This window comes from Macaca fascicularis, chromosome 18 (assembly GCF_037993035.2).
Source record: "Macaca fascicularis isolate 582-1 chromosome 18, T2T-MFA8v1.1".
In the NCBI taxonomy this organism is placed as follows: Eukaryota; Metazoa; Chordata; class Mammalia; order Primates; family Cercopithecidae; genus Macaca; species Macaca fascicularis.
Window position 1 is genome coordinate 74785494 of NC_088392.1, and position 15703 is coordinate 74801196.

A 15703-nucleotide genomic window follows, 5' to 3' on the forward strand; every position below is an offset into this window, starting at 1 on the left:
ACACTGAAAACTAATGTTCATTTTTGCAGGAAGGAAAGTTATGAAGATCCTTGTCACTGAGGGGGACGATACACACAGTACTCAGAGCCTTCCGGTGGGCGCCCAGGAGAGGCACACATGATCCATTTGGACGTGGAAGGAATTCATTAAAAGTATTGTTTCTGGCTAAAATATAAGAGGCAGGAAGCTTCGATAACAGTTAATGTTGAGGTTGACACAGGTACCTTCTCTGAGTGGATCCCTGGGCCTCACAGTCACACAGGAGTGGCTGACGGAAGAGGCTTGGTTCACGCTGAAGCCAAACCCTCCATCCTACTTTTGCTTTCAGCCTATCTGGGTCTACTACAGTTTGTAAGTACTCAGTTAAAATGCTTTAATTTTAACCAAACTGACCTTCATAGAATGGACAAGTGACTTCAAAGATTCCTGAAAAGAAACCATAAACTGTGTATGATGAACAATACAAGCAGACGCAGCAAGCAAGATGGTGCAGCCTCTCCCCATGGCACAAGCAAGGCATGCTCTAACTGCAACTCTCAAAGGAACACTTACCGTTCAACAAAGACGAGGAAAGTGGCTTCTTTTATGAAAGATATAACAAACAGCACTTTGAAAGTGGGTATCCAGATATGTGTCTTATTTACATCATTTTGTGGCCATCAAAATATATTACACCTATTAAAAATCCGTGGCCAGCCATGGTGGTTCACACCTGTAATCCCAACACTTTGGGAGGTCAAGGCAGGCAGGTCACAAGGTAAGAAGTTCGAAACTAACCTGCCTAACATGGTGAAACTCTGTCTCTACTAAAAATACAAAAAAGAAAAAATAAGCTGAACGTGCAGGCATGCGCCTGTAATCCCAGCTACTCGGGAGGCTGAGGCAGAAGAATCGCTTGAATCTAGGAGGTGAAGGTTCCAGTGAGCCAAGATCGTGCCACTGCACTCCAGTCTGAGTGGCAGAGTGAGACTCTGTCTCAAAAACAAACAAACAAACAAAAAAACTTGTAATAATTATGTACTTAAAAATCGGGAACAGAATTTCCCAGTTTTAAAATATTTTAAATGAAGGGTTTCAAGCAGGCTTTGAACTTACTTTTGGAAACATAAATATGCAACAGTTTTTTGGGTTTGTTTTTTGTTTTTGAGATGAAGTCTCGCTCTGTTGCCCAGGCTATAGTGCAATGGCACAATCTCGGCTCACTACAACCTCCGCCTCCCAGGTTCAAGTGATTCTCCTGCCTCAGCCTCCAGCTGGGATTACAGGTGCACACCACCACACTCGGCTAATTTTTGTATTTTTACTAGAGATGGGGTTTCACCATGTTGCCCAGGCTGGTCTCGAACTCCTGACCTCAAGTGATCTGCCCACTTCGGCCTCCCAAAGTGCTGGGATTACAGGCGTGCACCACCACACCTGGCCAATATGGAATAGTTTTCATTACTTTCCAAGAACAATTATCATCAGAGAATGTGAAAATTTAGCAGCTGATTTACACAAAAACTTTTGCTGAAAAATGAGTACTATGATTTAGTAAGTCTGACTAACAAATATTTCTTCAATTTATTCCTGTACAGTTTGGGGATAGATTTCTTTAAGTTATGGCTAGTGTGGCTGTCAGTCCCAGTCAGAATGGGGCAGACCTGTTCATAGCACTTTGAAAAGCCCCACATCTGGGGAAACTCCTTAGTTGTAGGCAAGTGAGGAGGCTTGGTCACCCTAGCTTTGACAACCATAAAAACCAAATCTAAAAAAAATAGACTGCACATTTGGAAGGCTGAGGCGGGAGGATCACCTGAGGTCAGTAGTTCGAGACTAGCCTGGCTAACATACTGAAACCTTGTCTCTACTACAAATACCAAAAGTTAGCCGGGCGTAGTGGTGGGCACCTGTAATCCCAGCTACTCAGGAGGCTGAGACAGGAGAATCGCTTGAACCCGGAAGGCGGAGGTTGCAGTGAGCTGAGATCACGCCATTGCACTCCAGTCTGGGCAACATGAGCAAAACTCTGTCTCGAAAAAAAAAGAAAAAAAAGAAATACAGACTGCACATAATGGTATCACAAAGCTCTAAACCAGGTTTTCAAAAACGAATCGGGTATACTAATATTTTAATGACAGCAAACTAGTTTTTAACTGATGAAATAAATACTATTAATTTCATTTTTCTACCTTTTTTTGGTTCCTTTTTTAAGTCTATGGCTTTAAGGTATAAAAGACAATTTGTATAGTAACAAATCGTATCAGTGTCTTAATTGTCTTTCATCCCCAAAACATAGCCTGGTACCTAGTCTAGGTCAATAAATATTTGATGAATGAAGGCAAGAATGAAAGGTTCAAAAAGAGAATTTTTCTGCCTGGTAGATTTCACATCCAAAGTTATCACAGATATCTTTGTGCAATTAACAAAATAACATTCTGCTAAAATGTACTATAAGCCAGTGTTTCTCACACTTTAACATGCATTGGAATCATCTGGGAATCTTACTAAAATGCAGACCTTGATTCAGTGGCTCTAGGGTAGGGCCTTAGATTACAGATTCCAACAAGCTCCCAGCAGATGCTACTGCCAAAAGCATACGGCCCTCACTGTGAGTGGCAAGGCTACCACCTTTTAGCAGGGCATGCAGTGGGAGTGGAACAGTCATGCAATCATATCTACCCTGTTCTGCTGCAAGTGAGATGATGAACTGCTGCCTTGGGTCTAACTTCCCATGGTAGCACTTTACCCCAGTTCCACCCCTGTTCATTCACTCAATACACAGGAAATTTACATATGTAATTCAAAACAAAGAGACTGTCTTCTACTGCAAAACCTAAAACAGTAAAAATAAACAGCATTCGACAGTTGATTATGTTCACACTACAGCTACTGAAGCATTTTTATAATCACTGTATCGTTCAAAAATAAAAAGAAATATATAATATGCTATCTGTCACTCAGTGAGTGTTTGGTTCACACTTCTTTATTTGCTACTGAAATTCTGCCTAGAAAGAAAAAAATATTCCGCACAAAAACATTACCTCTTACTTTGGATTTAAATTGCCCAAGCTTCCAATGTCTGTATGTTCTTTAGTTGGATCAAGGTTATAGACAGGTAAACATGCACATGTATACATGAAAGATTATATTGTGTATATCAGAATAAACATATATATCTATAACAGAGGGACCTAAGTTTAAACAATTTTGCACATGGAAAAGTATTTAGTATCATATGATAGAGCAGGGAAAATGCTGATTTTAGGGCTAGGTAACCTAAGGTCAAATCTCAACCCACCACTAAAAGCTATTTAACTTTGAACAAATGACCTACATTCTCTAGACTTGATTTTTCTCTCCTGTTAAAATAAAGAAATTGGACTAAATGTTCTCCAAAGTTCCTGCTAGCTTTAACATTCTTTGCTTCTGTCTAGCTAATTAATTATTTCATAAAGGTAATAAATCTACACTGCTATTAATGAACAGAGAATTAATTTTAAAAAACAAAAGAAAAAAATTAGCACTTTATCTTATCCTTGCAGACAGACCACTAAAGGAAATCAATGCAAATTGCGAAAAATGAAACCATTACTGCGATTTCTAAGGTTTCAAACTTTAATTCTGAAAACTGAAAATAAAGTTCCAGAAAAAAATAGTGTTCTGCAAAAAAGGGAGATAATGGTTTAAGGAACATAAAGTAAGTCTTTGCTATGGTACATTTCCATTCACCAGTTTAAAATCCATCATTTTGGAAGAGAGGATTATGAAGTGGGAAAATAACCAAAAAGGCTTAATGTTCTGTTCCCTCCTGCTGGCACTGGATGCATCATATGCTTTTACTACAAGGCACAGTGACGTTTCCTAATTAATTAGTGTCTACATTTCTCTGTCTATGAATTCCAATCAAGGGAACAAAACGAAGGATTTTCAGCTGCTGACTTGGGTTTGGCAATTTCCATTCATCACCTTGGAACTGCCAGATAATGCCCCTTTGCTCTCCTTTGCTGTCAGACCAAAGACTCCTGAACACTCAAGGATTTTTGAGAACCCTGCTGTTCTTGTTCCATAAGAACCTGCTATCTGTGGCCCAGAGGGTGATACACATTGGTTTCATGAACTGTAGAAAACAGTGAAATCCTATTTAATACCCCAGTGACAAATGGCTATTTGAATTTCAACTGCTGGTTCAAGTCCACTTTTCAACTTCTTTTTTGCTCTAATCCAATGTGGGATATAAACTGAAGATACATAGAATTCGCCTTTTGGATAAAAGTACAGAAATTTGTGGGACTTTTCTCCATTGCTCTACTGGAATTCAGACACACTCAGGGAGAATGAAATGCTTCCATTTTGTTCAAATACTTGGTAATATAACTACAGTCTCCAAATGAAATCTCTCTAAAGTGTTTGCTAAGACACATACAAAAACAAAAAGTGAAAAATCTAACATAGCCTTATAAACACCACCTTCTCACGGTTTTCACCATCTGTAAGTGAATTTTACTGGCTGTTGTAAACTGACATCAGTCTTCTATGAGGCAACAAAATGTAAAGAGTTAACTATTACTTAAAAACAGAAACCAAAATAAACTCACCCCAAACATTTTTTCAGTATTTATTTAAGGATGTTACGGAAAGATTGCATTACCCTCTGCAAAAGTTGAGGTCAACCATGACCCCTGATGTCATTCTTTAAAGGCCAGTGGCCACCACTGCAAGTACAACTTCCTCCGCTCGGCCATCAAGCCTCACTAAGTGTGACCAGCCAGATCTACCCCAGTCACCCTGCAATCTAATTGCACACCAAATTTTATCCTTACTGAAATGGAAAGACCCGTAAAGATCTTGCGATCTAAGACTTGTTCTACAGACAAAGAAGCTGAGCCCAGCCCGGTGAAGTGACTTGTCTTTGGCCACACAGTTAATGAGCAGCACAGCAAAAAATAAAACCTGAATCTCCTGACCCATGCCCCAACCCCACCCAATGCTCATCTACTAACACTGCCAATAGCAACATCTGCTCCAATCAGGTAAGTCATTAAGGTCCTGCCATATATCACAGACGTCACCTTCTCTTCCAACCCCATATCTTTGCTCATGCTGCCTCCTTAAGGGGCCCAGATAACTCCGCTCTGATCCCTCAACTTTATTACCTCTCAAGGTTACAGAGCATCTAGATGTTAATATATTAAAAAGTTATATGGCCAGGCGCAGTGGCTCCCACCTATAATCCTGGAACTTTGGGAGGTCGAGGCGGGCAGATCACGAGGTCAAGAGATCAAGACCATGCTGGCCAACATGGTGAAACTCCATCTCTATTAAAAATACAAAAAAAAATTAGCTGGGCATGGTGGTGCACACCTGTAGTCGCAGCTACTCGTGAAGCTGAGGCAGGAAAATTGCTTGAACTGTGAGACGGAGGTTGCAGTGAGCCAAGATTGTGCCACTGCACTCCAACCTGGTGACAGAGCAAGACTCCATCTCAAAAAAAAAAAAAAAAGTTGTATTCTCTCAGATTGGATTTACCAGGTTGGATTTAAAAGCTGTTTGTTACAACAGAATAACAATGCATTCAAGATAAATATCTTAGATACTCTTCATCCTTCAAGGTCAGACTCAAGCTCTCAATGACTCTACCTTTCTCTGAAGGGTGACCATACCTTAGAGCACTAATGTGCTACACATGTACTTAGTTGTTCTCCATTACTCTACATAAGTTAGTTTTCCTTTATTCAGCAATACTCTAAGATCCTTTAGAGAATGAAAAATGTCTCATATTTCTATCTCTCAAAGTTCATCACTCACTATTTAGATAAAGATCTATTGATGTTAAGAGGTTCACAGGGAGAGACAGAATGGGATTAACATTTTTTCAGTATCAAATATTTTATATACACAGAGATCATATATTTCATTCTTATACATTCAAACAAAATTTCCTTTTTCATCTGTGAAACTTGCATTTTTATGTAGCAAATTTGAAATTTCACAGCCTGTATTATTATTTTGGGGTTTTGTGCCTAGAACACTCACATACACACTAGACATCAATGAAATAACCCTGAAAAAAAAATACTTCATTTCCCCAATCACCATATGCCTACACTTTGCTAGTCAATTCTAAAGCAAGCTGGTGAGCAGAAAAAGCTAGCAAAGGGCACCAAAAATGACACTTATCTTTGTGTTAGAAGTTGTGAAAATACAAAATCCGTCAAGGAGTCTAAAAGGACAGAGAAAAACCCTCTTCAAGTCTGCAGCAGCACTACAGGGACCAGATCCTAAACAGAGGTTTACCCATATGGTAGAAATAAAGATGTAAAACATGTAATAAATTCCAAGGAAAAGAGGCACTCTCTCAGATGTGTTAGGGAGAGGATAAACTAGGGTGATCTCTTTGGAGGATGATATGGAGTGGTTTATCAAAATTTTAAACAAGCATACCCTTTGGTACAATAATTTCACTGCTATGATAGTACTTATGAATGAACTGCAAAAGCATTCACATATAAAAAGGATATATGAATAAGAACATTGGATATAACATGGTGTATAACCACAAAAATTAAAATAATCTAAATGTTCACAGTAGGGCACTGTTAAAATAAATTATGGCACATTCATAAAAATGAAATACTATGCAGCACTGAAAATAATAAAACCTGTATCTCCAAAACATTCATAATTAAGTGCAAAAAAAGCAAGATGCAAAACAACAAGCAGAATGTGAGTGCATTTGGGATGTGTGTATGTATGTGTATAGGTGCAGAAAAGGTTTGGAATTTTTAGCTGTTTTTTTTTTCCTATGTAGACATACAAGAAACTGTACATAGTGGTCACATGGTTAGGAAAATATTTAGGGGTTTAGTGTATGTGTGAGGGGATACGGTAGATAATTTAATTCTCACTTAACTGCCTGTCTGTACTGTTTGAACATATGCCTATGTTCTGAAAAGCATTAGAAAATATTTTTTTAAATTCTATCTAGAAATACATAGAAAATTAGTCTAGAAATATTCATTGACAGATATTAATATTATCATCTAAAATTATTAGATATCCAAGGTATGAAATTACTATCTCAGAAGAAAATGTTCGGAAACACCCAACTGTACATTTGCTTGATGTTTTATGTGCATGATCTGCCAATGGGATGTTATTTAGTTGACTAGAAATGTCGCTTGTAAACCAGAAGGGTAACACACAAAATAAAGGATGTTACCAATATTTCAAGGAGTCTAGCAAAATTCAAGCATGACTCAACCCTTCTTTCCACAGTGAATGCAGCCCCAGGTGTGAATACAGCCTACTATATTAAACTGTTAAATTTGACTAATGAAAATGAACATTGTCACTGGCAATGAGCCCCAAACTGACAGTGCAACGTGGACTAAATGTGCATCTTTTCAATGATATGTGAACATGCTTTAAAATAATATGTCCCAAACATCCCAAAAGGTAAACTAAGAATATGGCTCTTTAAAATATTATTTGAAAAAATTTATTTGCATGGAGATGTCATTAAGCACCAGGAACATCATTTAACAGATATTTTTGAAAATCTAACTATACAAGCCCTGCACTGAAAGCGTATCTCAGTGTTAAGCACTGCTGGAGTCCAATAAGGGGAAAATCCCAGTGTGGGGTAGAAATAACAGTAAACACATCAGGATTAAGTTAGAAACTGAGTTGGTCTTTAAGAGGAAATTGGGATTTTTGTTAATGCAGAAGAGGCAAAAGGTTAAATACTCAGATTGTAGAGTACTAAGATAGGGTGGTAACAATCTCAGCAGCTTAAAGAGAAATGATACTGACAATTAATATAAAATATGTGTGGATGGGGGAAGGTGGTCTCAAATGTAAAACAAAAAAATTTAAGAAAAATACTGATTAACTGTAACATGACTAGCAGGTAAGATGCATCTGGCCACTTCCCTAGGACAATGGTTCTCAAACATGAGTGGGCATCAGAATCACCTGGATTGTTAAAACACAGATTGCTGGGCCCCACCTCTACAGTAGCTGATTCAGAAGATCTGGACTGGGGCCAAGGAATCTGCATTTCCAACAAACCTCCAGGTGATGCTGATGCTGCTGGTCCAGGGACCACATGTGGAAAAGTACCCAGAATAACTCTGAACACATCAAATCCTGAGTCTCATGCTCTCATTCCTCAGAGGACACGACACAGCAGAACACTAACAATGGCATCTTCACCTAAGCCAAGACAGATGCAGGCCGGCTCAAATCTGGTCCAAGACACCTCTTAAATAGCAAGTTCTTCCCTTATACATGTAGAGCTCTAAACTCTCCTGGAACTGATCTAAGAAAAGCAACCAATCTGGACTCAGGGAACTGGCCCCTGGCCCAGTGTTAATCACCCTATTGCCCAGTGAGGCTAGTCCTGAGGGAATGGCTCCAGAGTTTGACATAGACCTATTCTGAACACCTTGAAACCAACCTCAAACCAGATCATTCCTTGAGATGTCTCATTTAATGTCTGGAGTTCATCAAACCACACCTAACCTGGAACTGAACAAAAAGAAAATGTATTACACGATGTCACTTCAGCAACTGCAATGTGTAAATGTATAACCACAAACCACATGAAGACCCCAAAATCCACATCCAAATAAATGCTAAGAGCCAATGAAGGGTCACAGATGAGAATGCTGTAATGGCCCACCATCCCCAAAAATAGTCACCATGGAGGTCTTCTGGTCATTCTGCTAACTTTTAAATTTGCAGGAATACATAAAGCTGTCCTAAGGAAACAGAACAGGCACGGTGACTACAGGCATAGTGAACATTATACCTTCTAAGTGTCTAGATGTTGCTGTGAAGGTATATTTTTAGATATGATTAACATTCACATCAGCAGGCTTCGAACAAATCAGATCACCCTGTAATGCGGGTGGGTCTCATTTAATCAGTTGAAGGCATTAAGAGAAAAAACAGGTCCTCCGAGGAAGAAGGAATTCTGCCTGCAGACTGACCTGGACTCAAGACTGCAGCACCAACTCTTCCCTGGGCCTCCAACCTGCCAGGCTGCCCCGCATGTCTCAGACATATCAGCCCCCACGACGCACCTCGATAAATTCCTCTTTTTAAGATAAATCTCTCTCTCTCTCACTCTCTCTCGCTGCTAGCTCTCTCTGTGTGTGTGTGTGTGTGTGTGTGTGTGTACAAACACACACAAAAATCACACACATATACACATACACTCATCCTAGGGGGTCCTGTTTCTCTGGAGAACCCTAACACAACCCCCTGCAGTTTACAGCCTCCGTTCTCTCACTTGAGAATGATTGATTACCTCCATCTTTGTGAAAGAAAAGGTCTCCTTTCACCTTTAAAATTAAGATCACCTTTTAAAATATATCAGACTTTAATAACACTTATATTCTATACCACTACGCATGAAAGTCAACCAGAAGCCACATCGTTTCCAGTGACTGAAAAGCCCCTCAGTGTGGTTATGTGAACTCTACTATTTCATGGTGCATTTTGGTAGCGAGCACACACTGTGAGGAAGGGTCCAGGGAGTGACATCTTACCAAGCATCCGTCCTGATCCAAATGCTCTTTGGAATCCATATTAAGCTTCCTTTTCCTGTTGGGCTGTTTCATTGCCACCCCTGCACTCCTTGGCAGTGGTTTTCTGTAAAACAGGGTCATATAAGAAGTTGGGGATGGGGGTGTGACCCCTTCAGAATTACAGAAGCAAACAAGAAAATGCTTTCAATTATACTTCTCATAATTGGTTGCTATAAATAACCTGATAAGTTGACAAAAATTTTGCAATTGGATTTATAGTCCTTAATACAATAATAAGACAACGGGGAAGAAATGCGTTTTCTACCTCATCTAGAATTTATATAATGGGGAAAATAGATATTGTTGCTTTTGGTCTTATCTGGAATAAAATGTTTGCTTTTTTGCTTAGCTGACCTAACCAATTAGGATTCACTGCAATCAAACTGCACAGGTTCTGTACTCACATGGTCTGACAGGTATTCTTGGTAAGAGGTCTTAGTCATACAAGGCATAGCACAACAATCTGAAACAGAAAATAAGAAAAAATTTCACCAATTCAATTCATCATGACCCTTCTTCTGTATATTCATAAACAGTGGTAGACATTCTTTGAAAAGTTACTTGAAATGAGTTTTTTTTTAGAGGGCAGGTCAACCATTTTGGAGAACCAACCACCAATACCAAATGAGTTCCACTGGAGCTATAATTCAAAAGTCATTCACTCTGAAATAATGTTAACAATTGAAATATAATTTTTTAAACTTTTAATAGCCCTAAATCATCTATAGTCTCCAGTGCTTTACAATGATATATCCAACTTCTTCACTGATATTTCCACCTGAACAATGACACTCCAAATATGGCAAATGTAACATATTTGCAACCGAGCTCATCTTCCTCCACACTGCCTCCCAGTTCTAGGTTCTCCTATTTGCACAGATAACTGGCCACCCATTTGCCCAGAGCTTCCTCTTACGGTTGTTCAGACTGTACACCACCCAAGAGCACCAACCCAAGGGGCAAGTGGAGGCTGAAATCCACCGTGGGCTCTACACCCACAGTTCACCTGTCACTGGCCTGCATCATCCCAGGAGAAAATGCATCTTTTTCTCATTCAAACAATACTACCTTCTGGGCTAATGTCTGAGCCAGAGAACTAGAAGTTGCCATCATTTCATCCTTTATATCACATCGTACATATTGCCATCAGGTTTTGTTGATTTTTAATTTACTAAACATTTATTGAATTTACCTTCTTCCTCTACTCCTATTAACTCTGATCATTCCAATTTTATGTTGCAGTCAATCCAAAGGTCTTAAAGTTCTTTGCAAAGCAAGGTTCCTGCTGCTTCTCCACTCCATACTTCTGCTGGTCCCTCAACCTCTGAACACCTTCCCCATTGCCTGCCCTCCCTTTTCCAACTTATCTAATTCTAACTCATCCTTTCTGACCCCACTAAAAGAGACTTCACAGCTTTCAAGAAGGTCTTCCTTGCCTACCTCCTGCTCCAAGTAAACCAAGTGTGTCTTTTCTATATTGCATTTCTTGTGCATACCTTTATTGTAGTTTTTGTTTGCAGATGTGCCTCCCTTTATGAGCCTGTAAGCATCCTGATGACAAAGACTGTGAATTACTGATTCTTATTTTCCACTGTCTAGATATTACCTGGCTCACAGCAGTCTCTCAATATGTGTTTATTGACTTCAACTACATAAACATGTCTCTCTGAATTATAGAGAAGCCTCAAGCCCTTAAATCCAGTGAATATTAGTTCTTGATCCATACATTATCTTTTATAATGCTGTATGACTACAGTGAGCACAGTTTTCAAAATTAATTCCTTTCCCTTTTTCTTTAATATACAAAACAAAAAAATAAACAAAAAAAAACTTCCTTCCCACATACCCTTTTGCTTCTAGTCAGATGATATTTATGTTCTTAAGACAGGCACTTATGTACTAAATTCAATAACATTACATTCATTTTGAAGAATGTAAATACAATTTTTCATGCCTAGCTTCTGGTAATTCTCTGAACATCTATGCAAATGAACAGCATAGACTTGATGCCTGTAGCAAAGTATTATTGCACAAGACACAAGCACTGCCAAGGCTGTCCTGCCTTCCACGACAAATAATACCCCACGGCTTGTCAAACTGAAATCACCTGGCTACTGACATTTTTCTCCTCACCATCAAAATGATCTGCCTTGCTAATCTCTGGCAATTATCTCAATAACCTTGATTTGTTTAAAACAGCAAGAAAGCCTGAATTCACATTATTTTATATCGGGGGAAAAAAATGAAAGTTTTTATACTTTGAGGAGAAATTTCAACATACAATTTGGTAATAATGAATTTCCTCTGGATTTAGAAATAATAAAGCAAAAATATAAAAGTCACCGAACAATCTATATAAGATTTTGCTGCCAGACAAAAAGGGAATCAAATACAAGATCCCATTAAATACATAGGAGACGAATGACATACAGATGGACGACAGACAGATGGATGGATGGATAGACAGATAGACAGACAGATAGATGATAGATAGATAGTCTAACACACAGAAAAACAGGCTTAAAGAGAGATTTTGTATAATCCTTTATAATGTCAATGCAAAGAACATATTCTACCCAACCGAATAGGACATTTCTTTTGAAATAAACCTAACTTAATGTCCTTGGCATGGTATCAAAATACATGGATTACTCTGATTGTCCATGATATACGGCCTACTCCCAGGAAGCCCCAAATGTCACATCAGCCACGTGTCTCCTTGCTGAGCTTTGAAAACATATATAAAGTTTTTGGAGTAAAAAAAGAGAATAATATCAAATTATAAAACACATCAAAGAAACACATTATCCAGGGTAAGTAAAGGCATGTACCAACTACACTGAGCTGCGCTCAGTGACCCTGGCTTTGTGACAGTGCCCAAGCACCACCTAACATAGACAAGGTGATGTTCAGTGATTTTAATTAGAGAAGCTTCTAAATAGTGTTTTAGATTTTAAAAAAACAACATAGATAACTACATATAAATGTTTTGTATTTCTGTGTAAAAATTGAAAATAGTGTACTAATTTTTCAATTTAATCCTCTAAATGAGTTTAATTTCCCTTCATAGTAGAATTCTCTGTCTGCATGTTGCCAAATACTAAGGAGATAAATTAGACTGATACTTAGAAAGCATCTGAATACTTCAAATGGAAGGAGTCTATAAATAACTAAAATAATTCACTATCTGTCTATGTCCAGGTGCTATTTGGCAATTCTTTCAAAAACATTTTATTGATCATCTATTAATCACCAGTATAGTTACAGGTACCTTGAGGAATATGAAGCCGATTAATCACACACCCTCTAAAGGGAGATAAGTATAGCAGCCATATGTCCTGGATAACCCAAGGTACGTCTGCCTTCTGCCACTCATCCTGGCATAAGGATTAACAGCACTGCTTTCACTCCCCCCAAATATCCCAGTTTAAACAATAAATCGTATGGTACCATATGGGTAAGAAACATACATAAATTAATAAGAAATGTAACACATGCCATTAAAAAATGACAGAGTAGCCTGGGTGTTCACAGGAGGGACAATAGGTCTAACAACATGCACGGTGAAAGAACATTTCTGGTGGTTCTAGGACACTGCGCAGATCTTAAATGAGTTTATCACCAAAATATCGAATACAAATTTCTGATCACTGTACTGATTTCCCACTATTTCAAAGATATTGCCAGCCTAGAATTTATTCATCTGGTTGATACTTGATGTTAATAATACATAATGTTTGAATAAATTAATAAATGATTACAAGTGAATGAATTATTAATAAATGATTATAAGTGAATGAATTTTGATAACTTATGCGTGAATTATTGATCCTTCTTAATGGCATTAATAATAGCTAACATTACTTGAGTACTAATGTACCAGGCATAGCTATCAGCCCTCTACACATACACTTTCAATTAATACTTATGACAGCCCAACAATATGTGTACCACTGTCGCCCTCATTTCACAGAAGAGGAAACACCAAGGGGTTAAGTAACTTGTCCAAGGTTATATAACAGGCAAGTAGCCAGACAGTAGAATTCTGGGGTCCATCTTTGAACACCATACTATGCTGTAGCTTTTGTAACTATATTATAAGTTTAGTTATCTGAAACTTAACCACTCAGTACACTAACCAAATCCCTGCTACATACAAACATGTAAAACAGAAATCACGTAAAATATACATGATTTAAGGCAGAAACTGACAACAAACTTCCTGTTGGAACCACTGGCCCTCATGTGGAGCCTATCTGCATAGTGGCTCTTTATTGTCACTTTACTTATGTCATGGCAGCCACCTGCTCTCATTTTTTTAAAATTTTGCCTTTATTACCTATTTTGGAATCTTAAAATACTGATAGTTAATCATGTATTAATTCTGCACCCGTAAGTCTTACATAATACTTTATGAGAATAGCACGGTAAGTCCCAAGATTCAGGGTCCAAAGGGTATCACAGAGGTTGACTGAAACTCAGAATTTTCTAAACAATTACATTACTCTCACCGAGTCTATCTCACTCCCCTGCCACCCCCATCAGAGCTAGTGCTGGTGCCCACTGCTGGGAGACGTAAGGACAGGTCACATCACTGGACCCCTTGCAGATAATCTTCATCACAAGCCCGAAATTTGGCAGCCCCATGGGGTGGCTACCCAGAGGAATAGCAGTGTTAACAGTGGTCTGGCTCTCGGGGACTCCAACTTCTAGCGGAAGGGGAAGTACACCACATCAAGGGAACACCCCATGGGACAAAAGAGTCTGGATACCAGGCCTTGAGTCCCAGAACATTCTGCTCGTGGGAAGTTTCTTTCAGCAGAGGCATGAGTGCAAGGCTGGTGCTCATGAAGGCTCTTGGAGAAGGGGACTTCTTTTCTCTCTTATCCATTACTGCAAACACAGCTGGGGCTTCTCCTATAAGAGCCTGACATGAGTGTATCTATAGACAGCCTTTCTGGAACACTTTAGGGTGACAGCATCCTCACAGTAGGAGTGCCCTCCAGATTCAGGCTTGCACAAGAAGTGGAATCACAACTCCTCTATACTTGGAACATCAACATTCCTAGACATGAAAACAGGTGCCTGTCTGATATGAATACCTGGAACATTGGGTCAGGAGTGCATCTGGGAGTTGGATCACTTTCCTGCTGACCTAGCAGAAGAAATAAGGTGGCTCCCACCCTTCCCCCTGATAAGACCTCAGTGTTTTTCACTGAAAGCTCCCCCAGCCACCTCTATCAAGGCTGGGACATCTGCCCACTATTGGGTACTGCATTTACCCACCTGCTTTAGCCAAAACCAGTTTCTACCCAGGGATACTTTCCCTACTGGCCTGAAGCTTTAACTATTCAACCCAGTAAATAAATAAAATACTGGGACAAAATAAATACATACATACATATGTACATACATACATACACACTGTGGGGAAACAAGAGAAGCTTCAAGAGATCTCTGCCATTCCAACCCCATAGGAGATGCTGAACTTGTTCACACACTGAGCACATTGGTGCTACAACAGGCATCTGGGAAAGCCACAATACAAAGATTCACTATAACCAAGGAACCCATACAAATTACTGAGCACTAAAAGCACCAAGAGCCAAATTAGGCTATAATAAACTATTAACATGAAAGTCACATCCTTCTGAAATACCACATAAAAAACTCAAAAGGCTGATTACTAAGCTACTCAAGCAGATGCCAGAGAAAGGTGAAAACCAACATAAAGAAATGAAAAAAACAATTCAAGATATAAATGAAAAATGTTATACAAAGACAGATATTTTAAAGAAAAACCAATCAGAACATCTGGAAATGAAAGACACACTTAGGGAGTTAAAAAATGCAGTGGAAAGTTTTAACAACAGACTAGACCAAGTAAAAGAAAAAATTTCAGAGCTCGAAGATAAGGCTTTTGTTCACCCGATCAGACAAAAATTTAACATCACACACCGGGGTCTATCATGGGGAGGGGGGAGGGGGGAGGGATTGCATTGGGAGTTATACCTGATGTAAATGATGAGTTGATGGGTGCTGACGAGTTGATGGGTGCAGCACAGCAACATGGCACAAGTATACATATGTAACAAACCTGCACATTATACACATGTACCCTAGAACTT

At 38.9% G+C, this 15703-nt stretch overlaps 1 protein-coding gene across 30 annotated transcripts in view; it reads right to left on the reverse strand.

Moving 5' to 3' along the window:
* L3MBTL4 (L3MBTL histone methyl-lysine binding protein 4) overlaps positions 1-15703 on the reverse strand; it is a 448773-nt gene that overhangs the window by 337546 nt on the left and 95524 nt on the right. For 16 of the 30 annotated variants that reach the window (XR_012427319.1, XR_010582936.2, XM_065534193.2 and 13 more), the window contains 2 exons: positions 9980-10038; positions 9537-9639 (listed from right to left, as the gene is read on the reverse strand). Coding sequence is in view for 19 of the 30 variants with exons in the window: in XM_065534193.2 (XP_065390265.1) it covers positions 9537-9608 (72 nt within the window). In the remaining 11 variants the exon portion in view is untranslated. Of the gene's footprint in view, positions 1-393; positions 572-5206; positions 5287-9536; positions 9640-9979; positions 10039-15703 lie in introns of those variants that run through there. The other 14 variants (XR_012427317.1, XM_074022850.1, XM_045378036.3 and 11 more) reach the window with 10 other exon arrangements.